At 48.1% G+C, this 26,770-nt stretch overlaps 1 protein-coding gene and 2 long non-coding RNA genes across 3 annotated transcripts; all 3 read left to right on the top strand.

Annotated features, from left to right (window-relative positions):
- The first annotated feature begins 3,069 nt into the window (after positions 1-3,069).
- LOC124348578 lies at positions 3,070-3,851 on the top strand. Its single transcript, XR_006920037.1, has 5 exons — positions 3,070-3,164; positions 3,234-3,304; positions 3,364-3,437; positions 3,497-3,673; positions 3,841-3,851. It is a non-coding gene; the product is annotated as an uncharacterized LOC124348578 (long non-coding RNA).
- Positions 3,852-3,904: 53 nt separating this feature from the next.
- On the top strand, positions 3,905-9,420 carry LOC124348712. Its single transcript, XM_046798986.1, has 2 exons — positions 3,905-4,012; positions 4,186-9,420. Exons 1-2 carry the CDS (start codon positions 3,905-3,907, stop codon positions 9,418-9,420), a joined length of 5,343 nt encoding a protein of 1,780 aa, XP_046654942.1.
- A 222-nt stretch (positions 9,421-9,642) lies between these two features.
- LOC124348626 lies at positions 9,643-10,124 on the top strand. Its single transcript, XR_006920067.1, has 4 exons — positions 9,643-9,737; positions 9,807-9,877; positions 9,937-10,010; positions 10,070-10,124. It is a non-coding gene; the product is annotated as an uncharacterized LOC124348626 (long non-coding RNA).
- The last annotated feature ends 16,646 nt before the right edge of the window (positions 10,125-26,770 follow it).

Raw genomic sequence — 26,770 nt, 5'->3', positions numbered from 1 at the left:
ATAGAACTCAAATAACTTGAATAATTTTTAAAAATTCAATTGCTGTGATGTGCGTTTTTCTAAAACTTTTTGTTCATGATTTGCTCTATAAATGTATTGATTCAATAGACTTGAAATTGTGTATTGGACATTGATTTACACATCCTGTAATTAAAAAATGGTTTTAACAAGTGAAAAAAATATTTTAGCAACTTCAAGTGCTGAGCTGTTCTCTGCTGTGCTCTACCGTGCTCTGGCGTGCACTGGCGTGCTCTGGCGTGCTCTGGCGTGCATTGACGTGCTCTGGCGTGCACTGGCGTGCTCTGGCGTGCACTGGCGTGCTCTGACGTGCATTGACGTGCTCTGGCGTGCACTGGTGTGCTCTGGTGTGAATTGGCGTGCTCTGGTGTGAATTGGCGTGCTCTGGCGTGTACTGGCATGCTCTGGAGTTCACAGGCGTGCTCTGACGTGCATTGACGTGCTCTGGCGTGCTCTGGCGTGCTCTGGCGTGAACTGGCGAGCTCTGGCGTGCACTGGCGTGCTCTGGTGTGAATTGGAGTGATCTGGCGTGCACTGGCGTGCTCTGGCGGGCTCTGGTTTGAATTGGCGTACTTTGGCGTGCACTGGCGTGCTCTGGCGTGCACTGGCGTGCTCTGGCGTGCTCTGGCGTGATCTGGCGTGCACTGGGGTGCTCTGGCGTGCTCTGGCGTGCACTGCGTGCTCTGGCGTGCACTGGGGTGCTCTGGCGTGCACTGGCGTGCTCTGGCGTGCACTGGCCTGCTCTGGCGTGCACTGGCGTGCTCTGGCGTGCTCTGCTATGCAGAACTCAAGTGCTTGACAAAAGAAATCAACTACCCGACAATAGAACTTAAATAAATTGAATAATTTTTAAAAATTCAAGTGCTATGATATGCGTTTTTTTTTTAACTTTTTGTTCATAATTTGCTCTATAAATTTATTGATTCAAAAGACTTGAAATGGTGTATTGGACATTGATTTACACATCCTGTAATTAAAAAATGGTTTTAACAAGTGAAAAAAATATTATAGCAACTTCAAGTGCTGAGCTGTTCTCTGCTGTGCTCTGGCGTGCTCTGGCGTGCATTGAAGTGCTCTGGCGTGCACTGGCGTTCTCTGGCTTGCACTGGCGTGCTCTGGCGTGCTCTGCTATGCAGAACTCAAGTGTTTGACAAAAGAAATCAACTACCCGACAATAGAACTCAAATAAATTGAATAATTTTTAAAAATTCAAGTGCTGTGATGTGCGTTTTTTTTTAACCTTTAGTTCATAATTTGCTCTATAAATTTATTGATTCAATAGACTTGAAATGGTGTATTGGACATTGATTTACACATCCTGTAATAAAAAAATTGTTTGAACAAGTGAAAAAAATATTATAGCAACTTCAAGTGCTGAGCTGTTCTCTGCTGTGCTCTACCGTGCTCTGGCGTGCACTGGCGTACTCTGGCGTGCTCTGGCGTGTACTGGCGTGCTCTGGAGTGCACTGGCTTGCTCTGGCGTGCATTGACGTGCTCTGGCGTGCACTGGCGTGCTCTGGCGTGAACTGACGTGCTCTGGCGTGCACTGGCGTGTTCTGGTGTAAATTTGAGCGCTTGAAAATAAAAATCCACTACTCGACAATAGAACTCAAATAACTTGAATAATTTTTAAAAATTCAAGTGCTGTGATGTGCGTTTTTCTAAAACTTTTTGTTCATGATTTGCTCTATAAATTATAAATAAATGCACTGACGTGCTCTGGTGTGAATTGGCGTTCTCTGGCATGCACTGGCGTGCTTTGGCTTGCACTGCGTGCTCTGGCTTGCACTTGCGTGCTCTGGCGTGCCTTGGCGTGCACTGGCGTGCCTTGGCGTGCACTGGCGTGCTCTGGCGTGCACTGGCGTGCTCTGGCGTGCACTGGCGTGCTCTGGCGTGCACTGGCGTGCTCTGGCGTGCACTGGCGTGCTCTGGCGTGCACTGGCGTGCTCTGGCGTGCACTGGCGTGCTCTGGAGTGCTCTGCTATGCAGAACTCAAGTGCTTTACAATAGAAATCCACTACCCGACAATAGAACTCAAAAAATTTGAATAATTTTTAAAAATTCAAGTGCTTTGATGTGCGTTTTTCTAAAACTTTTTGTTCATGATTTGCTTTATAAATTTATTGATTCAATAGACTTGAAATGGTGTATTGGACATTGTACACATCCTGTAATTAAAAAATGGTTTTAACAAGTGGAAAAAATATCATAGCAACTTCAAGTGCTGAGCTGTTCTCTGCTGTGCCCTTCCGTGCTCTGGCGTGCACTGGCGTGCTCTGGCGTGCTCTGGCGTGCTCTGGCTTGCTCTGGCGTGCACTGGCGTACACTGGCGTGCTCTAGCGTGCACTGGCGTGCTCTGGCGTGCACTGGCGTGCTCTGGTGTGAATTGGCGTGCTCTGGCGTGCACTGGCGTGCTCTGGCGTGCACTGGCGTACTCTGGCGTGCTCTGGCGTGCACTGGCGTGCACTGGCGTGCTCTGGCGTGCACTGGCGTGCACTGGCGTGCTCTGGCGTGCACTGGCGTGCACTGGCGTGCTCTGGCGTGCACTGGCGTGCTCTGGCGTGCTCTGGCGTGCTCTGGCGTGCTCTGGCGTGTACTGGCATGCTCTGGAGTGCACTGGCATGCTCTGGCGTGCATTGACGTGCTCTGGCGTGCACTGGCGTGCTCTGGCGTGAACTGGCGTGCTCTGGCGTGCACTGAAGTGCTCTGGTGTGAATTGGAGTGCTCTGGCGTGCACTGGCGTGCTCTGGCGTGCATTGACGTGCTCTGGCGTGCACTGGCGTGCTCTGGCGTGCACTGGCATGCTCTGGAGTGCACTGCGTGCTCTGGTGTGAATTGGCGTGCTCTGGCGTGCACTGGCGTGCTCTGGCGTGCTCTGCTATGCAGAAATTAAGTGCTTGATAATAGAAATCCACTACTCGACAATAGTGTTGCGGCGAGAAAAGCGCCTTTCAATTTCTCCAATTTGGCAACGCCTAATTTTAAGTCAAGCGCGATTCTTTCCCCTTCCCTCCTGAGTCTTTGTGTTAATCCGTCTGCTAGCCTTCGTACGACGTTAAGACCACGCTGGTTTCACTGTCGAAAGAGCTAGTTACTGTCACGATTATTATTCTTTTCTGTGTTTCGTGAAGCCATTTATTCAGCTTGTGAGTACATTATGTTTATAATTATCAATTGCCCGACCTGTCTAACCTGTGAATATGTTTGATATTTAGTTTCAGCTCGTTTTCTGTTCTGAGCTGTCAGTTCAAACCCTATTCTGAGTGCTTTTGCTTGCCTAGCATTGGTAAATTACTATTATTATGCTTATATTCTATTGTGTATGCTAATTGCTGTTTATTTTAGGCTTCATATCTATATTCCCTGTCTGTGTGCATATTGGTCTGGGTGACTCCTCACATTTTCTCGTGTCATCCCAGGTACAATCCTTCCCTGTTTCTTTTCCGTTCCCTAACTAACTCTTTTCTCTTTTGTTTAGACATCACACGTATGTCAGTTCACTGTATGTCAACACAGTTTGAGTCCTACACATATTTCATTTTGTGTCGTGCTTGACCCAGCATCAACTTGCGAATAAACTATAGGGGCTGCTTACAACAGACCCCAGAAGAAACTCTGAAGGCTCTCACTAAATCCATAGCGTCGAAACATTTTGGTCCTTCGAACCGGAGCCATCCACAGAGATTCTTCTTGGCATATTCGTTATCTGAAGTTGATCCTACGTCTACGCTCGTTAGCCAGAGCTTGTCAACGTTCCTGCTGGTCGAATACGGTCGACCATTCTCTTTCAATCACCTGAGTTGAATCACTGCTTCATTGGAGGAGCTTCTGCCCGCTGTTTCATCTAGCTTCCAGTTGGCCGTCTACTCTCGCCTCATCCATCAGTATGGCCGGTGTAAACGGAGACAATGAGGTTCCTGAAGAAGAGACGACCATGCCTCCAACCCCAAAAGACCTTCGAGATGCTACTACCTGGAAGAAGCAGCGGAGTGCCGTACGCGCGCAAATCACTAAGACAATACGGTACCTCGGAAACATAGTCAACGAAAGAGGTTCCAGAGGATCCATTTCCAGCATGATGAAACACCTTGAGAATCTATTGGCCACAGCAGCCAAGATCCACACTAATCTATCGACGGTTGAAGATCAGGCCGAAAATGATCGCAGGACGAGTTCCATCTGAAGTATGTCGAACTGGCTGGAGACGCGCTGGAAAGAGGCCAGCAATATTTGAATTCGCGATTAGGCGAGCCCCCGTCCGTGATTGCAGGCAAGAAGGCGCCGTCTATTTCACCGTCCGAACAAAATCGTCAAGAGGCAGAACGCCAGTTGGCCCAACAAAGAGCAGATGCAGCCATTCTCCAAGCCGACGAAGCCCGTCGTCAAGCAAACGAAGCGGCCAACCGTGCGGATCAGGCTCGACGTGAAGCCACTGCAGCCCAACAAGCCTTGCAAAACCTAGAGAATGATGACGATGACACCAGTGCAGTCACGAACCTTTCTCAACACCTTTCTCAACTTGGTAAAGATTGGAGACAAAACCAACGCCGGCTTAATTCTTCGACTTCATCAGCAGCTCCTGACGAGTGGATCGACCGTTATGCTGCCGGCCAGCTGAAGCCAAACGTGACAGCGAGTTCCCGTTCTTCAGTCAAGACAGAGTTAGAAATTTATTCCGGAAGGTCTCTCGACTGGTTTGAATGGATAGATCTGTACAGAGCTCTTGTACACGATTCCGGAAAATCCGCTGGAGAAAAATTGGCCATCCTTAAACGTCATCTGAAAGGCGATTGTCTCGACCTAGTCCAAGGTCTCGGAGGTGGCGAGCCAGCCTACATCGAAGCCTTGGTCCGTCTCAAACAGAGCTGTGGCAGACGGGATGTTATGCGAGCTGCTACTCTACAGGCCATCGACAAAGTGGAACTGAAAAATGATCCGGCCATCTTCAAGCGTTTTGCCGAGCGGATTAGGACTCATCTTTTCGATCTCAGCCGTATCGGAGAATCCAACGCCCCAGATTTGATCGAGAAAATTAGCATGAGACTCCAACCACCAGACCGCCTTGAGTGGAACCGCGGACGACGAGGAGGATTGGAAACCAGAAGTCTCAACGCCTTTGGCTCCTGGCTGTGTGAGAGAGCGGCAGAATACCAAAACGCATACAGCATTGCATCCGAGCAGAATACTTCTTCCGTGCTCAAGCCACCTCGGTCTCATGCTCGCAGCCACCCTGCTTCATCCGCCAAGGCAACCGACAACCACTCAGCACCCAAGGTCACCTTCCGGCCATTCTGTTTCAAGTGCGAAGGAGACCACAAATTGGAAAATTGTAGCCGGTTCAAGGCTTTAGTCGTTGCAGATCGAGTTGCTTTCTGTGCCAAGCACAGGTTATGTTTCGGATGTCTTGGAGCGAAACATTCCGTCCGGAATTGTTTTACGAAGAAGCCGTGTAAGATCGCTGGTTGCAGCCTGCATCATCATGAACTGGTCCACGACCCTGACAGACCAGCCACTGGATCCGCGCCGGATGCACCGAGGACCGAAACGACAAGAACAGCGACGGCCCATCTCCGAAAGCAGAGTCCACAACAAGTCGCCATGGGGATGATGCGGTTGAAAGTTTCCAGTGCTGAAAACGGCTCGGTGTGGGCGAACGTCTTCATCGACGAAGGAAGCGACTCCACGCTCATGCGGCAAAGTTTCGCCAGTGCCAACAGGATTTCCGGTGTGCATCAGATTCTGACCGTGGAAGGCGCCGGCGGTGTAGTCAAACGCTACCGTTTTCAACGTGTTAATTTCCAGATAGACACGATTTATGGTGAGAAGTTGAATCTTTCGTGCTCTACCCTGCCCACTACCGTCGCGAGCACTACCCCAGTTACTGATTGGGGAAATTTGAAGAAACGTTGGTCGCATCTGGCCGACCTTCCTGTTGGAGAGACGGGCGGCAGAGTGGATATCCTGATCGGCAACGACTACTCGCACCTCATCGTAGCTTTAGAATCCAGAGTCGGAAATGACTATGAGCCGACCGCCATCAGAAGCAGACTAGCCTGGATCATCCGTGGTGTCGTCAGCGATGGTGCTTCCGTCACAGCCGTCCGGACTCATACCGTCAATAGTTCGACGCAGCTGGAAGAGATTGCGTCAGAACTACGCCGTTTCTGCGACACAGAGAATTTTGGAACGGAGTCGAAGACGAAAGGAATGTCAGACGACGATCGACAAGCCATCGCGATTTTAGAAGCTGGAACAAAGAAGCTGGACGTAGGCTACGAGGTTCCCATCACCTGGAAGACGGGGGAGCCAGCTTTAGTTTGCAACAAGCAGATGTCTCAACAACGATTCGGCGGTCTACTTCGGCGTTTCAGCAGAGAGCCAGCGTTCGAGAAGGATTATCGTGCTGCCGTTCAGAAAACTATCGACAAAGGATATGCTTCCGTGTTATCTGAAGAGGAAGCAGAGTCCGCCAAATACTTTCTCGCGCATTACGGTGTTTACAAAGGCATTAAGTTACGTGTCGTCTTTGATGCTGCAGCCCCCTTTCAGGGAAAGTGTTTGAATGACGCCATACTCAGCGGTCCTGCTCTACAGTCCCCTCTTCCATCCGTTTTAATTCAATTCCGTGAAGGAGCCATAGCCTGGGCTTCAGATGTTGAAGCGATGTTTAGCCGTTTTAGGCTTAATCTATCCGATGCAAATTATTTTTGCTTTTTGTGGCAAGTGTCTCCACCGAAGACGGTCGTTTGCCGGATGGATCGATTGCCGTTTGGCGCTACATGTTCTCCCTTTATCGCCATACAAACCACCCGCCGAGCAGTAGCTGATGCCGGAGTAGGAGAAAAGGCGGTGGAAGCAGTCCAGAAGAGAATGTATGTAGACGATTATCTAGGGTCCGCAAAGAATGCCGACGAAGGCGTTGCAGAAGCATCCACCGTGAGAAAAGCTCTGGCCGGAGCCGACCTTCACTTTCAAGATTGGATTTCCAATTCAGCAGAATTCGTTGCAGCCATGCAGGAAGAAAAGAAGCCGATTCCAGAAATCTCCAGTCTTTCCGCGGACAGTGAAAGCACAAAAGTGCTCGGTGCGGTGTGGAACACCACCTCAGACGCTCTAGGCTTCCGGATAAATCGTCCAGCGGATGAAGAATACACACGACTCAGTTTGACTAGCCACGTCGCCGGAATATTCGATCCGCTTGGATTAGCAGCTCCTATCATCATCAAGGCCAAGGTCCGCCTTCGCGATTTAGTCGTCAAAGGACTAAAATGGTCCGACCCTGTAGAAGGAGCTGATCGAACGTGGTGGGAGTCATGGTTCCAGATCGTCCAAGAATTAGTCCATGTGTCCATCGAGCGCTGCTTATTTCCCGAAGAGGATGATATCGTCGAGTCTCAACTGCACACGTTCGGAGATGCCTCGGAGGAGGCCTACGCTGCAGTAGTGTACATCCGCAACCAGTACCGCTGCGGTAAAATTATTATCAGAATTGTGAAGGCAAGCAGTAAGTTGGCCCCAAAGAAGAGTTTGTCAGTGCCGAAATTGGAGCTAAATGCCGCCTTATTGTCCGCCCGCGTTGCCGCCGCCGTCCAGCACTGTCTCTCCCATTCCATCGGTCGCAGATATTTTTGGACGGATTCCAGTACGGTCCGTAATTGGATCAGGGCAACTGCCTCCTTTTACCAAGTATTCGTCGCCAACCGCGTAGGAGAGATCCAGACGTTAACGGAGAGCGACGAATGGCGATTTATTCCCGGCAAACTCAACCCCGCTGACGCTGCAACCCGTTCCGCCATCGGAGAAGAAATATGGCCAACGATCTGGCAAGATGGCCCGGAATTCCTGCTACAACCTGAATCGACCTGGCCCACAGATCTGCCGTGGATGGCTGCGACGGACGAACTCAAGACCACCAAATTGTATTCCGTCCAGTCCAATCCGGATCCGTTTGATTGGTCAGCAGTCAGTTTGGACCATACTAACCTTTCAACTTTCTTAAAATTAGAAGGAGAAACGAAGAGCCTCCTTCAACGAAGTCAATTAGAAGCTTTTCCGGAAGACATCGCCAGACTTAAACGAGGAAAGCCACTTCGTTCCTCTTCCCATTTACTGGTGTTAAGCCCAAAACTCGGCGAAGATGGAATCTTACGTCTAGGCGGCCGGATTGATAGAGCGAAGCTGCCGTACGATGCCCGTCATCCTCCGTTACTGCCCAGCAAGCACCCGCTCACGGAGAAAATAGTCCAAGTGGTGCACGGCCAAATGCATCACGCCGGAACCGATTATTTATTTGCCAAGCTGTGTCAACATTTTTGGATCATTCGCGGGCGAGAGCTGGTCAAGAAGGTGCGTCGAATGTGCCCAAAGTGCATCAAGGAGAGAGCGGTTCCAGCCGCTCAACTGATGGCCGATCTACCAGCCGTGCGACTTGATTCCTATTCTCCGCCTTTCTTCCACACTGCAAGCGACTATTTCGGCCCAATCGAGACGAGTCCTGGCCGGAACAGAGTGACCAAACGGTACGGTGTCCTCTTCACTTGCCTTGCGACAAGAGCGGTACATTTGGAATTAGCCGAATCATTATCATCTGAAGATTTTCTACTGGTCTTTCGTCGATTCATCGGCCTTTTTGGAAAACCCGCCACCATCCACTCCGATAATGGAACGAACTTCGTCGGGGCGGAGCGTGAGCTGAACGATCTTGTCGACCAACTTGAAAAGGACCCGAAGCTGTCCCAATTCCGAAAAGAGAAGGTGATTGATTGGTACTTCCAGCCTCCACGAGCACCACACTTCGGCGGAGCTCACGAAAGCTTGGTCCGTTCTACGAAACGTGCCCTGTACGGAGCCTTAGATCTTGAGAAGAAAGCTCTGCGCTACCCCACAGACGAGATGCTGCGGACTCTATTTGCCGAAATCGCTGGATTCCTCAATTCTCGCCCTCTGACCTACGCTAGTTCGGACCCAGAGGACTTTCGGCCTAATACGCCGAATGACTTTTTGAATCGCCCACCTACTTTCGATTTACTGCCAGGCGAATTCGGTGACGCCTTGCCCCGAGAACGGTTCCGTTACGTCCAGAAGATGGCCCAATTGTTCTGGGATTTATGGACTAAATTGTATCTTCCGACTCTCGTCCCTCGAAAGAAGTGGCAATCGGTTCAAGGGAACCTTACTGTTGGCGACGTCGTCCTCCTGCTGGATCCCAACCAACCGCGCGGCTCCTGGAAAATCGGCCACGTCAATCAAACTTATCCGGGAGGTGATGGACTAGTGCGCGTCGTCAAGGTGAAAACAGAAGACGGCGAGTACACCCGAGCGATTCACCGCCTAAGTCTCCTCGAGAAAGCTGCCGTAGCCGATGTTTCTCCGGAAGAGTCTCCTTCCCCTTTATCAAAATAATCCCGATGTTCATTATCTTTCTTTTCTCTCTTTGATTTTTGCTCATCTGTTCCTTCTTTATTCGTCTCTTCGCCGGATGTAACAGATTCGGGGGGAGAATGTTGCGGCGAGAAAAGCGCCTTTCAATTTCTCCAATTTGGCAACGCCTAATTTTAAGTCAAGCGCGATTCTTTCCCCTTCCCTCCTGAGTCTTTGTGTTAATCCGTCTGCTAGCCTTCGTACGACGTTAAGACCACGCTGGTTTCACTGTCGAAAGAGCTAGTTACTGTCACGATTATTATTCTTTTCTGTGTTTCGTGAAGCCATTTATTCAGCTTGTGAGTACATTATGTTTATAATTATCAATTGCCCGACCTGTCTAACCTGTGAATATGTTTGATATTTAGTTTCAGCTCGTTTTCTGTTCTGAGCTGTCAGTTCAAACCCTATTCTGAGTGCTTTTGCTTGCCTAGCATTGGTAAATTACTATTATTATGCTTATATTCTATTGTGTATGCTAATTGCTGTTTATTTTAGGCTTCATATCTATATTCCCTGTCTGTGTGCATATTGGTCTGGGTGACTCCTCACATTTTCTCGTGTCATCCCAGGTACAATCCTTCCCTGTTTCTTTTCCGTTCCCTAACTAACTCTTTTCTCTTTTGTTTAGACATCACACGTATGTCAGTTCACTGTATGTCAACACAGTTTGAGTCCTACACATATTTCATTTGTGTCGTGCTAGACCCAGCATCAACTTGCGAATAAATTATAGGGGCTGCTTACAACAGACCCCAGAAGAAACTCTGAAGGCTCTCACTAAATCCATAGCGTCGAAACAAATAGAACTCAAATAACTTGAATAATTTTTAAAAATTCAAGTGCTGTGATGTGCGTTTTTCGAAAAATTTGTGTTCATGATTTGCTCTATAAATGTATTGATTCAATAGACTTGAAATGGTGTATTGGACATTGATTTACGCATCCTGTAATTAAAAAATGGTTTAAACAAGTGGAAAAAATATTATAGCAACTTAAAGTGCTGAGCTGTTCTCTGCTGTGCTCTACCGTGCTCTGGCGTGCACTGGCGTGCTCTGGCGTGCTCTGGCGTGCTCTGGCGTGCTCTGGCTTGCTCTGGCGTGCATTGATGTGCTCTGGCGTATACTGGCGTATACTGGCGTGCACTGGCGTGCTCTGGCGTGCTCTGGCGTGCACTGGCTTGCTCTGGCGTGCTCTGGCGTGCACTGGCATGCACTGGCGTGCTTTGGCGTGCACTGGCGTGCGCTGGCGTGCTCTGGCTTGCTCTGGCGTGCATTGACGTGCTCTGGAGTGCACTGGCGTGCTCTGGCGTGCACTGGCGTGCTCTGGTGTGAATTGGCGTGCTCTGGCGTGCACTGGCGTGCTCTGGCGTGCATTGACGTGCTCTGGCGTGCACTGGCGTGCTCTGGCGTGCACTGGCATGCTCTGGAGTGCACTGCGTGCTCTGGTGTGAATTGGCGTGCTCTGGCGTGCACTGGCGTTCTCTGGCGTGCACTGGCGTTCTCTGGCGTGCACTGGCGTGCTCTGGCGTGCTCTGCTATGCAGAAATCAAGTGCTTGAAAATAGAAATCCACTACTCGACAATAGAACTCAAATAACTTGAATAATTTTTAAAAATTCAAGTGCTTAGATGTGCGTTTTTCTAAAAAATTTTGTTCATGATTTGCTCTATAAATTTATTGATTCAATAGACTTGAAATGGTGTATTGGACATTGATTTACACATCCTGTAATTAAAAAATGGTTTTAACAAGTGAAAAAAATATTATAGCAACTTCAAGTGCTGAGCTGTTCTCTGCTGTGCTCTACCGTGCTCTGGCGTGCACTGGCGTGCTCTGGCTTGCTCTGGCGTGCATTGACGTGCTCTGGCGTGCACCTGCGTGCTCTGGCGTTCACTGGCAAGCTCTGGTGTGAATTGGCGTGCTCTGGCGTGCACTGGCGTGCTCTGGTGTGAACTGGCGTGGTCTGGCGTGCACTGGCTTGCTCTGGCGTGCACTGGCTTGCTCTGGCGTGGTCTGGCTTGCTCTGGCGTGCATTGACGTGCTCTGGAGTCCACTGGTGTGCTCTGGCGTGCACTGGCGTGCTCTGGTGTGAATTAGCGTGCTCTGGCGTGCACTGGCGTGCTCTGGCGTGCTCTGTCGTGCTCTGGCGTGCACTGGCGTGCTCTGGCGTGCACTGGCGTGCTCTGGTGTTAACTGGCGAGCTCTGGCGTGCACTGGCGTGCTCTGGTGTGAATTAGAGTGCTCTGGCGTGCTCTGGTTTGAATTGGCGTACTCTGGCGAGCACTGGCGTGCTCTGGTGTGAATTGGCGTGCTCTGGTGAGAATTGGCGTGCTCTGGCGTGTACTGGCGTGCTCTGGAGTGCACTGGCTTGCTCTGGCATGCATTGGCGTGCTCTGGCGTGCACTGGCGTGCTCGGGCGTGAACTGACGTGCTCTGGGGTGCACTGGCGTGCTCTGGGGTGCATTGATGTGCTCTGGCGTGCACTGGCGTGCTCTGGCGTGCACTGGCATGCTCTGGCGTGCACTGGTGTGCTCTGGCGTGCACTGGCGTGCTCTGACGTGCACTGGCGTGCTCTGGCGTGCATTGACGTGCTCTGTCGTGCACTGTCGTGCTCTGGCGTGCACTGGCGTGCTCTGGCGTGCATTGACGTGCTCTGGCGTGCTCTGGTGTGAATTGGCGTGCTCTGGTGTGAATTGGCGTGCTCTGGCGTGTACTGGCGTGCTCTGGAGTGCACTGGCGTGCTCTGGCGTGCATTGACGTGCTCTGGCGTGCACTGGCGTAATCTGGCGTGAACTGGCGTGCTCTGGCGTGCACTGAAGTGCTCTGGTGTGAATTGGAGTGTTCTGGCGTGCACTGGCGTGCTCTGGCGTGCATTGACGTCCTCTGGCGTGCACTGGCGTGCTCTGGCGTGCACTGGCATGCTCTGGAGTGCACTGCGTGCTCTGGCGTGCACTGGCGTGCTCTGGCGTGCACTAGCGTGCTCTGGCGTGCACTGGCGTGCTCTGGCGTGCACTTGCGTTCTCTGGCGTGCACTGGCGTGCTCTGGCGTGCTCTGCTATGCAGAAATCAAGTGCTTGAAAATAGAAATCCACTACTCGACAATAGAACTCAAATAACTTGAATAATTTTTAAAAATTCAAGTGCTGTGATGTGCGTTTTTCTAAAACTTTTTGTTCATGATTTGCTCTATAAATTATTGATTCAATAGACTTGCAATGGTGTATTGGACATTGATTTACACATCCTGTAATAAAAAAATTGTTTTAACAAGTGAAAAAAATTTTATAGCAACTTCAAGTTCTGAGCTGTTGTCTGCTGTACTCTACCGTGCTCTGTTGTGCACTGGCGTGCTCTGGCGTGCTCTGGCGTGCTCTGGCTTGCTCTGGCGTGCATTGACGTGCTCTGGCGAGCACTGGCGTGCTCTGGCGTGCACTGGCGTGCTCTGGCGTGCACTGGCGTGCTCTGGCGTGCACTGGCGTGCTCTGGCGTGCACTGGCGTGCTCTGGCGTGCTCTGGCTTGCTCTGGCGTGCATTGACGTGCTCTAGTGTGAATTGGCGTGCCTTGGCGTGCACTGGCGTGCTCTGTCGTGCACTGGTGTGCTCTGGCGTGCACTGGTGTGCTCTGGCGTGCATTGACATGCTCTGGCGTGCACTGGCGTGCTCTGGCGTGCACTGGCGTGCTCTAGTGTGAATTGGCGTGCCTTGGCGTGCACTGGCGTGCTCTAGTGTGAATTGGCGTGCCTTGGCGTGCACTGGCGGGCTCTGGCGTGCTCTGTCGTGCTCTGGCATGCTCTGCTATGCAGATCTCAAGTGCTTGACAATAGAAATCCACTACCCGACAATAGAACTCAAATAAATTGAATAATTTTTAAAAATTCAAGTGCTTTGATGTGCGTTTTTCTAAAACTTTTTGTTCATGATTAGCTCTATAAATTTATTGATTCAATAGACTTGAAATGGTATATTGGGCATTGATTTACACGTTCTGTAATTAAAAAATGGTTTTAACAAGTGTAAAAAAATATTATAGCAACTTCAAGTGCAGAGCTGTTCTCTGCTGTGCTCTACCGAGCTCTGGCGTGCACTGGCGTGCTCTGGCGTGCTCTGGATTGCTCTGGCGTGCATTGACGTGCTCTGGCGTGCACTGGCGTGCTCTGGCGTGCACTGGCGTGCTCTGGCGTGCACTGGCGTGCTCTGTCGTGCACTGGCGTGCTCTGGCGTGCACTGGCGTGCTCTGGCGTGCACTGGCGTGCTCTGGCGTGCACTGGCGTTCTCTGGCGTGCACTGGCGTGCTCTGGCGTACACTGGCGTGCACTGGCGTGCTCTGGCGTACACTGGCGTGCTCTGGCGTGCACTGGCGTGCTCTGGCGTGCTCTGTCGTGCTCTGGCGTGCAGTGACGTGCTCTGGCGTGCACTGGCGTGCTCTGGTGTGAATTGGCGTGCTCTGGCGTTCTCTGGATTGCTCTGGCGTGCATTGACGTGCACTGGCGTGCTCTGACGTGCACTGGCGTGCTCTGGCGTGCACTGGCGTGCTCTGGCGTGCAATGGCGTGCTCTGGCGTGCACTGGCGTGCTCTGGCGTGCACTGGCGTGCTCTGGCGTGCACTGGCGTACTCTGGCGTGCTCTGGCGTGCTCTGACGTGCATTGACGTGCTCTGGCGTGCACTGGCGTGCTCTGGTGTGAATTGGCGTGCTCTGGCGTGCACTGGCGTGCTCTGCCGTGCACTGGCGTGCTCTGGCGTGCTCTGGCTTGCTCTGGCATGCATTGACGTGCTCTGGAGTGCACTGGCGTGCTCTGGCGTGCACTGGCGTGCTCTGGTGTGAATTGGCGTGCTCTGGCGTGCACTGGCGTGCTCTGGCGTGCTCTGTCGTGCTCTGTCGTGCTCTGCTATGCAAAACTCAAGTGCTTGACAATAGAAATTCACTACCCGACAATAGAACTCAAATAACTTGAATAATTTTTAAAAATTCAAGTGCTGTGATGTGCGTTTTTCTAAAACTTTTTGTTCATGATTTGCTCTATAAATTTATTGATTAAATAGACTTGAAATGGTATATTGGACATTGATTTACACATCCTGTATTTAAAAAATATTATAGCAACTTCAAGTTCTCAGCTGTTGTCTGCTGTACTCTACCGTGCTCTGGCGTGCACTGGCGTTCTCTGGCGTGCTCTGGCGTGCTCTGGCTTGCTCTGGCGTGCATTGACGTGCTGTGGCGTGCACTGGCGTGCTCTGGCGTGCACTGGCGGGCTCTGGCGTGCTCTTTCGTGCTCTTGCATGCTCTGCTATGCAGATCTCAAGTGCTTGAAAATAGAAATCCACTACCCGGCAATAGAATTCAAATAACTTGAATAATTTTTAAAAATTCAAGTGTTGTGATGTGCGTTTTTCTAAAACTTTTTTTTCATGATTAGCTCTATAAATTTATTGATTCAATAGACTTGAAATGGTATATTGGACATTGATTTACACATCCTGTAATTAAAAAATGGTTTTAACAAGTGAAATAAATATTATAGCAACTTCAAGTGCTGAGCTGTTCTCTGCTGTGCTCTACCGTGCTCTGGCGTGCACTGGCGTGCTCTGGCGTGCTCTGGCGTGCTCTGGCTTGCTCTGGCGTGCACTGGCGTGCACTGGCGTGCTCTAGCGTGAACTGGCGTGCTCTGGCGTGCATTGACGTGCTCTGGCGTGCACTGGCATGCTCTGGTGTGAATTGGCGTGCTCTGGCGTGCACTGGCGTGCTCTGGCGTGCACTGGCGTGCTCTGGCGTGCATTGACGTACTCTGGCGTGCACTGGCATGCTCTGGTGTGAATTGGCGTGCTCTGGCGTGCACTGGCGTGCTCTGGTGTGAATTGGCGTGCTCTGGCGTGCACTGGCGGGCTCTGGCGTGCACTGGCGTGCTCTGGCGTGCTCTGGCTTGCTCTGGCATGCATTGACGTGCTCTGGAGTGCACTGGCGTGCTCTGGCGTGCACTGGCGTGCTCTGGTGTGAATTGGCGTGCTCTGGCGTGCACTGGCGTGCTCTGGCGTGCTCTGTCGTGCTCTGGCGTGCTCTGCTATGCAAAACTCAAGTGCTTGACAATAGAAATTCACTACCCGACAATAGAACTCAAATAACTTGAATAATTTTTAAAAATTCAAGTGCTGTGATGTGCGTTTTTCTAAAACTTTTTGTTCATGATTTGCTCTATAAATTTATTGATTAAATAGACTTGAAATGGTATATTGGACATTGATTTACACATCCTGTATTTAAAAAATATTATAGCAACTTCAAGTTCTCAGCTGTTGTCTGCTGTACTCTACCGTGCTCTGGCGTGCACTGGCGTTCTCTGGCATGCTCTGGCGTGCTCTGGCTTGCTCTGGCGTGCATTGACGTGCTGTGGCGTGCACTGGCGTGCTCTGGCGTGCACTGGCGGGCTCTGGCGTGCTCTTTCGTGCTCTTGCATGCTCTGCTATGCAGATCTCAAGTGCTTGAAAATAGAAATCCACTACCCGGCAATAGAATTCAAATAACTTGAATAATTTTTAAAAATTCAAGTGCTGTGATGTGCGTTTTTCTAAAACTTTTTTTTCATGATTAGCTCTATAAATTTATTGATTCAATAGACTTGAAATGGTATATTGGACATTGATTTACACATCCTGTATTTAAAAAATGTTATAGCAACTTCAAGTTCTGAGCTGTTGTCTGCTGTACTCTACCGTGCTCTGGCGTGCACTGGCGTGCTCTGGCGTGCTCTGGCGTGCTCTGGCGTGCTCTGGCTTGCTCTGGCGTGCATTGACGTGCTGTGGCGTGCACTGGCGTGCTCTGGCGTGCTCTGGCGTGCTCTGACGTGCATTGACGTGCTCTTATAGCAACTTCAAGTGCTGAGCTGTTCTCTGCTGTGCTCTACCGTGCTCTGGCGTGCACTGGCGTGCTCTGGCGTGCTCTGGCGTGCTCTGGCTTGCTCTGGCGTGCATTGACGTGCTCTGGCGTGCACTGGCGTGCTCTGTCGTGCATTGTCGTGCTCTGGCTTGCACTGGCGTGCTCTGGTGTGAATTGGCGTGCTCTGGCGTGCACTGGCGTGCTCTGTGTGAACTGGCGTGCGCTGGCGTGCTCTGGCTTGCTCTGGCGTGCATTGACGTGCGCTGGAGTGCACTGGCGTGCTCCGGCGTGCACTGGCGTGCTCTGGTGTGAATTTGCGTGCTCTGGCGTGCACTGGCGTGCTCTGTCTATTATTATAAGTTAAGTTAATATTATAGCAACTTCAAGTTTTGAGCTGTTGTCTGCTGTACTCTACCGTGCTCTGGCGTGCACTGGCGTGCTCCTGCGTGCTCTGGCGTGCTCTGGCGTGCTCTGGCGTGCTGTGGCGTGCTGTGGCGTGCACTGGCGTGCTCTGGCGTGTTCTGTCGTGCACTGGCGTGCTTTGGCGTGCACTGTCGTGCTCTGGTGTGAATTGGCGTGCTCTGGCGTGCACTGGCGTGCTCTGGCGTGCTCTGGCGTGCACTGGCGTGCTTTGAAGTACACTGGCGTGCTCTGGTCTGAATTGGCGTGCTCTGGCGTGCACTGGCGTGCTCTGGCGTGCTCTGTCGTGCTCTTGCGTGCACTTGCGTGCTCTGGCGTGCACTGGCGTGCTCTGGTGTGAATTGGCGTGCTCTAGCGTGCACTGGCGTTCTCTGGTGTGAATTGGCGTGCTCTGGCGTGCACTGGCGTGCTCTGGCGTGCACTGTTGTGCTCTGGCGTGCACTGGCAAGCTCTGGCGTGCTCTGTCGTGCTCTGGCGTGCTCTGCTATGCAGAACTCAAGTGCTTGACAATAGAAATCCACTACCCGACAATAGAACTCAAATAACTTGAATAATTTTTAGAAATTCAAGTGCTGTGATGTGCGTTTTTCTAAAACTTTTTGTTCATGATTTGCTCTATAAATTTATTGATTCAATAAACTTGAAATGGTATATTGGACATTGATTTACACATCCTGTATTAAAAAAATGGTTTTAACAAGTGAAAAAAAATATTATAGCAACTTCAAGTTCTGAGCTGTTGTCTGCTGTACTCTACCGTGCTCTGGCGTACACTGGCGTGCTCTGGCGTGCTCTGGCGTGCACTGGCGTGCTCTTGCGTGCTCTGGCTTGCTCTGGCGTGCACTGGCGTGCTCTGGCGTGCACTGGCGTGCTCTGGCGTGCACTGGCGTGCTCTGGCGTGCACTGGCGTGCTCTGGCGTGCACTGGCGTGCTCTAGCGTGCACTGGCGTGCTCTGGCGTGCACTGGCGTGCTCTAGCGTGCAATGGCGTGCTCTGGCGTGCACTGGCGTGCTCTGGCGTGCACTGGAATGCTCTGGCGTGCACTGGCGTGCTCTGGCATGCACTGGCGTTCTCTGGCGTGCTCTGGTGTGAATTGGCGTGCTCTAGCGTGCACTGGCGTGCTCTGGCGAATACTGGTGTGCTCTGGCGTGCATTGACATGCTCTGGCGTGCACTGGCGTGCTCTGGCGTGCACTGGCGTGCTCTGGCGTGCACTGGCGTGCTCTGGTGGGAATTGGCGTGCTCTGGCGTGCACTGGCGTGCTCTGGCGTGCTCTCTCGTGCTCTTGCATGCTCTGCTATGCAGATCTCAAGTGCTTGAAAATAGAAATCCACTACCCGACAATAGAATTCAAATAACTTGAATAATTTTTAAAAATTCAAGTGCTGTGATGTGCGTTTTTGGACTTGAAATGGTAAATTGGACATTGATTTACACATCCTGTATTTGAAAAAAATATTATAGCAACTTCAAGTTCTGAGCTGTTGTCTGCTGTACTCTACCGTGCTCTGGCGTACACTGGCGTGCTCTGGCGTGCTCTGGCGTGCACTGGCGTGCTCTGGCGTGCTCTGGCTTGCTTTGGCGTGCATTGACGTGCTCTGGGGTGCACTGGCGTGCTCTGGCTTGCTCTGGCGTGCATTGACGTGCTCTGGCGTGCTCTGGCGTGCACTGGCGTGCTCTGGCGTGCACTGGCGTGCTCTGGTGTGAATTGGCGTGCTCTGGCGTGCACTGGCGTGCTCTGGTGTGAACTGGCGTGCTCTGGCGTGCACTGGCTTGCTCTGGCGTGCACTGACGTGCTCTGGCGTGCTCTGGCTTCCTCTGGCATGCATTGACGTACTCTGGAGTGCACTGGCGTGCTCTGGCGTGCACTGGCGTGCTCTGGCAAGCACTGGCGTGCTCTGGTGTGAATTGGCGTGCTCTGGCGTGCACTGGTGTGCTCTGGCGTGCTCTGTCGTGCTCTGGCGTGCTCTGCTATGCAGAACTCAAGTGCTTGACAATAGAAATCCACTACCCGATAATAGAACTCAAATAACTTGAATAATTTTTAAAAATTCAAGTGCTGTGATATGCGTTATTCTTAAACTTTTTGTTCATGATTTGCTCTATAAATTTATTGATTCAATAGACTTGAAATGGTATATTGGACATTGATTTACACATCCTGTATTTGAAAAAAAATATTATAGCAACTTAAAGTTCTGAGCTGTTGTCTGCTGTACTCTACCGTGCTCTGGCGTGCACTGGCGTGCTCTGGCGTGCTCTGGCGTGCTCTGGCGTGCTCTGGCGTGCTCTGGCTTGCTCTGGCGTGCATTGACGTGCTCTGGCGTGCACTGGCGTGCTCTGGCGTGCACTGGCGTGCTCTGGCGTGCTCTGGCGTGCACTGGCGTGCTCTGGCGTGCACTGGCGTGCTCTGGCGTGCACTGGCGTGCTCTGGCGGGCACTGGCATGTACTGGCGTGCTCTGGCGTGCTCTGGTGTGAATTTGTGTGCTCTGGCGTGCACTGGCGTGCTCTGGCGTGCACTGGTGTGCTCTGGCGTGCATTGACATGCTCTGGCGTGCACTTGCGTACTCTGGCGTGCACTGGCGTGCTCTAGTGTGAATTGGAGTGCTCTTGCGTGCACTGGCGGGCTCTGGCGTGCTCTGTCGTGCTCTGGCATGCTCTGCTATGCAGATCTCAAGTGCTTGACAATAGAAATCCACTACCCGACAATAGAACTCAAATAACTTGAATAATTTTTAAAAATTCAAGTGCTGTGATGTGCGTTTTTCTAAAAATTTTTGTTCATGATTTGCTCTATAAATTTATTTATTCAATAGACTTGAAATGGTGTATTGGACATTTATTTACACATCCTGTAATTAAAAAATGGTTTTAACAAGTGAAAAAAAAATATTATAGCAACTTCAAGTGCTGAGCTGTTCTCTGCTGTGCTCTACCGTGCTCTGGCGTGCACTGGCGTGCTCTGGCGTGCTCTGATGTGAATTGGCGTGCTCTGGCATGCACTGGCATGCTCTGGCGTGCTCTGTCGTGCTCTGCTATGCAGATTTCAAGTGCTTGACAATAGAAATCCACTACAAACAGGTTCAGACAAGTTAAAAGTTATATAATCCTGTCCGACCTTGTCGAAAAGAGGCAAAAACCAAGTTCAGACGAGACAAAGGTTATATAACCACTATTTCTAGAGTTCCGAGATATATGTTGTAGATATATATGTTCCCTTTTTCTGCTGCAAAACAATCGCCAACTCTGACTACTAGATGTCAGCGCCAGCCGCGCTTATTCCGCCAGAAGCAATTTATCAAGAAGCGCAAAAGCAAAACTCAACCGGGCGACAAGAGCGCGTTTAACTTTAATTACATTTTTCTCTTATTCCCTTACCTTTTATCTTTTACTCCATTACATTTTACTTCATGTTTTTCTCTTATCCCTTTATCTTTATCTTTTATTATATTTTGTGGCTCATTTTACCCTTCTCGGAACTGATACTACTGTTCCTCATGTACCCACTGTAAACCCTATTCCTATTCAATTTTCTTCCACCCCCCGTATATCATCAACTCGTAAGCATCGGCCAATCAGCAATCTTCCCGTTGATAGGCCTACTCGTTCAAACAAAGATTACGTTCCACTTAACCGTATCCCAAACCCTGAGGTTTTATTCAGTAAACGTGTTTTACGCAATCGAACTGAAAAAACGATTGGTTCAAAAATCAAAAGTTTCTTTACTCCCTCGCCGAAAAAATCGATTGCTGAAGTAAATCTTTCTCCAATTAATAAGCCTATTTTTGACCGTTCCTCTTTTCTAAAAGACGACGAACGTATTATTTCTGATCCTGTGTTAATTCCGTCGACTGTATTGACACCGCCCAATCAATTAGACGTAGAAAATAATTGTGTAGTAAATAACCTGGTCGCTTCGCCCGATACTGTTATTGATATTACAGACGAGAATCTCATTCAGCTTGCCGACGGCATTTTGAATCCTTCCCAATTTGTAGAAAATAATAACATTTTTATTCAAAATAATTCCGAGATTTCCGTAAATAATCGTCGATCTTCAGCGGAAGATACTGATTCTTTTTTTGCAATTCTTAATCGTTTGGGTGATTTATTACGTAACCCGCCTGCTCAAATAAATCTTCCATCCGCGCCTTTTTCGCCAGCTGAAAATAGTTCCACGCTTGAAGCAATTAATAATCCCGTAACTTTTACACCTTATTTTCAATTTGATATTATTAACGAATTAGACCCACATAACAACGCCACGGCTGGCCCTGTTGAAAGTGTAGATCTTATTGAATTTCCCCTAAGTACAAGTAATTCTCATGGACAAGTGGGTGATCAACTCCAAAATCCAATCGATTCGCAGCAAATACGACTACATTGTCAGGGAGGAACTGAAGAAACCACGCCCAAATTACAAAACACCAACATTGACGATAAAATTATTAACAGCAATCATAAAGAGGGGGCCAGTGACGACAGATATAGCAACAATTCGCGAAGCAATCAACTCTGCTACCAAGAATCGGTTCGACCGTCTGTCCCACTTTCCCTTTCCATTCCTAGTATTTCGAACCCTTCAGCAATTAATATCGCTGACGAACGCGTCCTTTTTGTCCCGGACGACAGCGAACGAATCGATAGTCCTTTTATTTGCATTTGCGACAAATGCGATAAACGAACTGATAGCAATAATCAAATTCATCAGTGCGACGGGGGAATTTTTGAAACGGGCGAAAATATACTTGAGGGAACTAGAAAGAAAAGGATTTGTTTGGATTCGGAAACCACAGGGCATTCTCTCGCTACACAAACCACTCAGACATTTAATAACTATTCTGAGTTGCCATCATTACTCATCGATCCCTATCTTTCTTACAAGATTCAATTTAATAACCAACTCGATCGATTCCAAAGCCTATTCAATCCTTCGACCACAGCTGAGCGTGAAATTCCTGCGCCTTTTAGTACTGATAATTTTGTATCAAGAGTACATTCAGCAGCCGACGAGAGATTTGGTTTTGTACAAGACATTCCTGATTCAAGAGGAGCTCAACGAGAATTGGGAGACGAAAACAGCATTACAAGCGAAGTACACCGACGAAATCACGAACGAAGGGGATTTATTAATCATTCGACCGAGGGCAACGAAAGACCAGTTAAAAGACGTCCAGATAGGAGTGAAAGCATTGATAGAGGAATTTTCAAATCCGAAGGGGCAAATAGGCCTAATGCGTCAAAGCCCATTGACATTTGTAAGCAGGAGGAATATTTCAGTGGACAGTATCCAGAATTTAATCACAGAAACACGGCAAACAGAAAAATGGCCGACGACAAATATGGAAACTCCTTCAGGCCTACTGTGCACAGAGGTGCAACAAGGGAATTCTCCGCTGGAGACCGAAACGGAAGACGAAACGAGAAAAGAAATTACGACGCTGACGATGACCAATGGAGAAAAGGAAAATTTACACATAGCCGACGAAGTTCTGACACCCCGTCCTCTGATTCCGACGCCGATTCCTTCTACGTTGAATATCAGCCAGCTGGTGAACCAGCTGATGGAAACAAACCCAAGCGCCATCATAATTCTTCTCCCATAAGATGCTTTTTGCCGAAAATAGAAAATGGTGTCAAAGAAGTTCGCATCTTTTCCGACACACAAGGGACGCGGAGCAATAACTATGCTGAACCAAATTCAAAATTATACGGGAAGCCCAGCTGTTCGCTTCGACCGATGGATCAAATTATTCGATAACGTCGTGGCGATGTCCAATTGGAACAATTCAGAAATTGTGAGTATGCTGTCAACCAAAATGTCTGGCGAGGCATACGACTTTTTACAAAATATCATGGAAAGTGATACCATCGATTACAACAAGATAAAAGCCCTTTTTCAAGAAAATTTCCATGGCGACGAAGATGCCGATTTTTATCAAGAAAAAATTTGACGAGATGCAACGGAAGCCAAAAGAAAATATTTTTAATTACGCTTTTCGTTTGAAAACAATTTATCAGCGAGCCTATCCGTCAAATAAGCTAGAAACTAAGGATGAAAAATCTAGTCAATTACAGTTTTTACGGCAGAAATTTTTACAAGGGCTTGAACCTGAACTACAGCATATCATCCGCTACAAAAAAGTTTCGTCGTTTCAGGAGCTTGTTGCAATCACGCAGAAATATGCAAAGCGAGTCCAATTAGAGCAAAATGATAAAGAGAAAAAAGTACTCGTAAATGCAGTATCTACTAATCAGAATGACTCACTTCTGATTAAAGCAATTGAGAAACAAAGTGACTCCATCAATGCTATTGCTACTAGCTTTAAATTCGGTAACAAACCCGCTGAGCCTACAACTTTTCAAAATCCCGCTACCGTAAATTCAAATTTCAGTCAACAAATGGAGCAATTGACTGAATCAATGATAAATCTGTGCAGCCTACTTAGTTCAAGTATTCAAAAAGATACTTCACGTAATCACCAACGCGGAGAGCAATCAAATGGCTACAATCAACAAAATCAGTCATCTTTTTTTAACCCCGCCCCTCAAAATAACTTCAACAAATCGCGACCCGGCAACAGGTTTCAGCAACCCCCGTTTGGACCTCCTGCGGAAACCTTTAATTTTTCTGGTCGATCTTTACTTCCCCAATTTACGCAACCAAATTTTCCTCAGCAGCAACTTGTCCCAACTTCCAACTATCCAACCTCACAGTTTCAGCAACTTCCGCAAACATTTCCACGGGCTACTCAGCAACCTCCCCCTCAACAATTTCAGCAACCGCCCCGCCCACCACAAGTAACTTTTCAGCAACCGAATCAGAATTTTAACCCACGGCCATCAGCAATGAGATGTACTAATTGTGGACTGTCTAATCACAACATTGAAACATGCTTCCGGACGCAACGTTCGGCCTTGGATGCCAATGTTTGTTTTTATTGTAAAATGTCTGGACATAGGGCAAATCTCTGTCCAAACAGACCAAATGTTATTCGATCAGCGCTACCTGGTTCTACACAGACTCAGGGAAACGCCTAAGGGCCGACTGTAATAGTTCAGTCGAAAATAGGCCGTCGTATTCCCAAAAACCTAGATTAATCGCAAATATTACAGCTTTCAGCAAAAATTCAGCACCCCGTATTTCCGTAAAAATTCTTGAGACTCCGTTTCAAGCTTTGTTTGATACTGGCGCGGCCAGAAGTCTTCTCCATATAAATGTATTTAATAAAATTGTGTCGGATCAACTTAATTGCTCTGGTGAAAAAGGCGATGTCCCGTGCCAGCAATTAACTTGTACCGAATCTGATGTTGATCTATATGATATTCACAATAAGCCGTTGCTTACAAGAGGGATCATTACCCTACCACTAGTATACGGAAATCATGTTTTAAATCAGGAATTTATCGTAACAAACGGTATTTCCGAATCTTGCGTAATAGGTCAAGATGCCGCTATCAATCATGAATTTATTTTTGATGGCCGCTCACAGACTATATTTTTGGCTCGTGATAAACCAGAGGATCGTTTGGTTGTTAATCAAGGCCTTTGTGTACCACGTGTTGAAAAAGAAATATCCAAAACATTGATGACCTTGCTCGGAAATGTAAGGATAGCCCCCCTCACCTCTCAAGTGGTGGAGGCTGAGATTCAAGGACAATCCGATGTGGTGGCCCCCTTCTCAATCTTTTTCTTTTCTCCCAACGAAGAGTTGCCGGAGGGAATTTGTATTCAATATTTCGTCAATAATGTAAATGTAAACGGAAAGTACTTAATAGAAATCGAGAATAGAAATAATGTGTCGATACTACTGCCTAGGAAATCTCTTCTCGGAGAAATTAATTTTTCTTGTCTAATGGTGGGGAAAGTCTCAACCGAATGGCAATCATCCGATGCGAAAGAAGATGAAATTACTATAGTAGAACCTGTAACTGACCCAAATGTTGATGCTGAATATAAAAAACCAATTGCTGAATTGCTGCATGATTTTCCAAACCTTTTTGCGACGGAAAATTCTGAACTAGGTAGTACGGGGTTGATTAAACATTCCATTGACACCCAGGGGAAAGGGCCTATTCGACTTCGCCCTTATCGGACGGGAAAGAAGCAGAAAGAAGAATTAGAGAGGCAAATTAAAGAAATGATGGCTACTAATGTTATTCAACATTCCACTTCTCCGTGGGCGGCGCCAGTCTTATTAGTAGAAAAGAAAAATGGAGAGCTTAGATTTTGTATTGATTATCGTAAATTAAATAGCTTAACGAAAAAAGATTCTTATCCCCTCCACGCATTGACAGTACGTTAGATAGGCTGTACGGAAAGAAATTTTTTACTACACTCGATCTAGCCTCAGGATATTGGCAGATTGAACTAGATGACCCGTCGAAAGAAAAAACCGCCTTTATTGTAGAGAATAACCTTTATGAATTTATTAGAATGCCTTTCGGGCTTTGTAATGCGCCAGCTACTTTTCAAAGAGTAATGAATTATATTCTGAGAGACGTCTCAGGAGTTAAAGCTTTAGTCTATTTATATGACGTGATTATTTTTTCCGAAACATTTGAAAGCCACCTTAAAGATATTAGAGAAGTTTTTACATTGATTCTAAACGCGGGGTTAAAATTAAAATTAAAAAAGTGTCAATTCATGAAAACGTCTGTCAAATATTTGGGTCACATTATTTCGCGGGATGGAATAGGCCCATATCCAGAAACAATTGAAAAAATAGTTAATTATAAAACGCCGGTATCTGCCGACGAAGTACGATCGTTTTTAGGCCTAGCTGGTTATTATAGGCGCTTTATTCCAAATTTTGGGTCCATCGCGCATCCTTTGACGGCAAAATCTCATAAAGATGCGCTAAAAAATCCGTTTATTTGGACGGATATTGACCAAAAAGCTTTTGAATTCCTTCGTACATGTCTTATCACGCCTCCCCTTTTGGCTTATCCAGATTTTAATCTTGAATTTTTATTATTTACTGATGCATGTGATTATGGAATAGGCTCAGTTCTATCTCAAATACAAGATGGTGTTGAAAAACCAATTGCTTATGCTAGTCGACAGCTAAAGCCGGCGGAAAGAAAATATGCCACTGTAGAAAAAGAAGCTTTAGCCGTAGTCTTTCAAACATTTTCGCCATTACCTTCTCGACAAACCTTTTTCCGTTATTAGCGATCATAGACCTTTGCAGTGGCTTGAGAATCAAAAAGATAATAATGGAAGATTAGGACGTCGGGCTATTTTGCTCGCGGGCACTAATTACAAAATCAGGTATAGACCTGGCCGTATACATCAAAATGCGGATTTCACGCCTCCGCATCGCTAGTATTAATGTTGCCGATTTAAATATCGATATTTTAGCCAGCCAAACTGCCGACCCACTTTGTCAATCGATTATTAATTATCTTGATAATGGTATCCTCTCTACGGCCGACGGAAAAAAGTTGCCGATTTGGGCTAAAGAGATTGACTTATATCAGATAAAGAATCGTATTCTTTACCGAATCGAAGTGCCGACGACGAAGAGTAGGCGTAACATTATTTGTCAACAGATTGTTCTTCCCCTTACCCTTCGCCCAATCGTATTAAAAGAAATGCATGATAGTCCTTTGTCAGGTGGCCATTTAGCCTTTTTGCGTACTTATTTGAAAGTTAAGAATAGTTATTATTGGCCTACAATTTTGGCCGATATTAAAGAATATTGTAAAGCCTGCGAAATATGTATTGCTAACACTAAATCGAATCTCCGAGCTTATCTTTTTCCTCATGAGTTAGCTAAAGCTCCATTTCAGATAATCGGTATTGACTTTTTAGGGCCTATTTCTCCTATTTCGCTAAACGGCTATAACTGTATTTGTGTAATGACTGACTATTTTACAAAATTCGTAACAGCAGTTGCTTTTCCCGATCAAACGGCTCAAACTACTGCTGATTGCGTATACAAAAATATTGTTTTAATGCATGGCCCGCCTTTAGCGATTGTTTCTGATCGAGGCACAAATTTTACTTCTAAATTAATGCGATATTTTTGTAAAAAA

The sequence above is a fragment of the Daphnia pulicaria genome, chromosome 7 (assembly GCF_021234035.1).
Source record: "Daphnia pulicaria isolate SC F1-1A chromosome 7, SC_F0-13Bv2, whole genome shotgun sequence".
Taxonomy (NCBI): domain Eukaryota; kingdom Metazoa; phylum Arthropoda; class Branchiopoda; order Diplostraca; family Daphniidae; genus Daphnia; species Daphnia pulicaria.
Note: the sequence above shows the minus strand (reverse complement) of the source record. Positions and strands in the feature narration are given on the sequence as shown.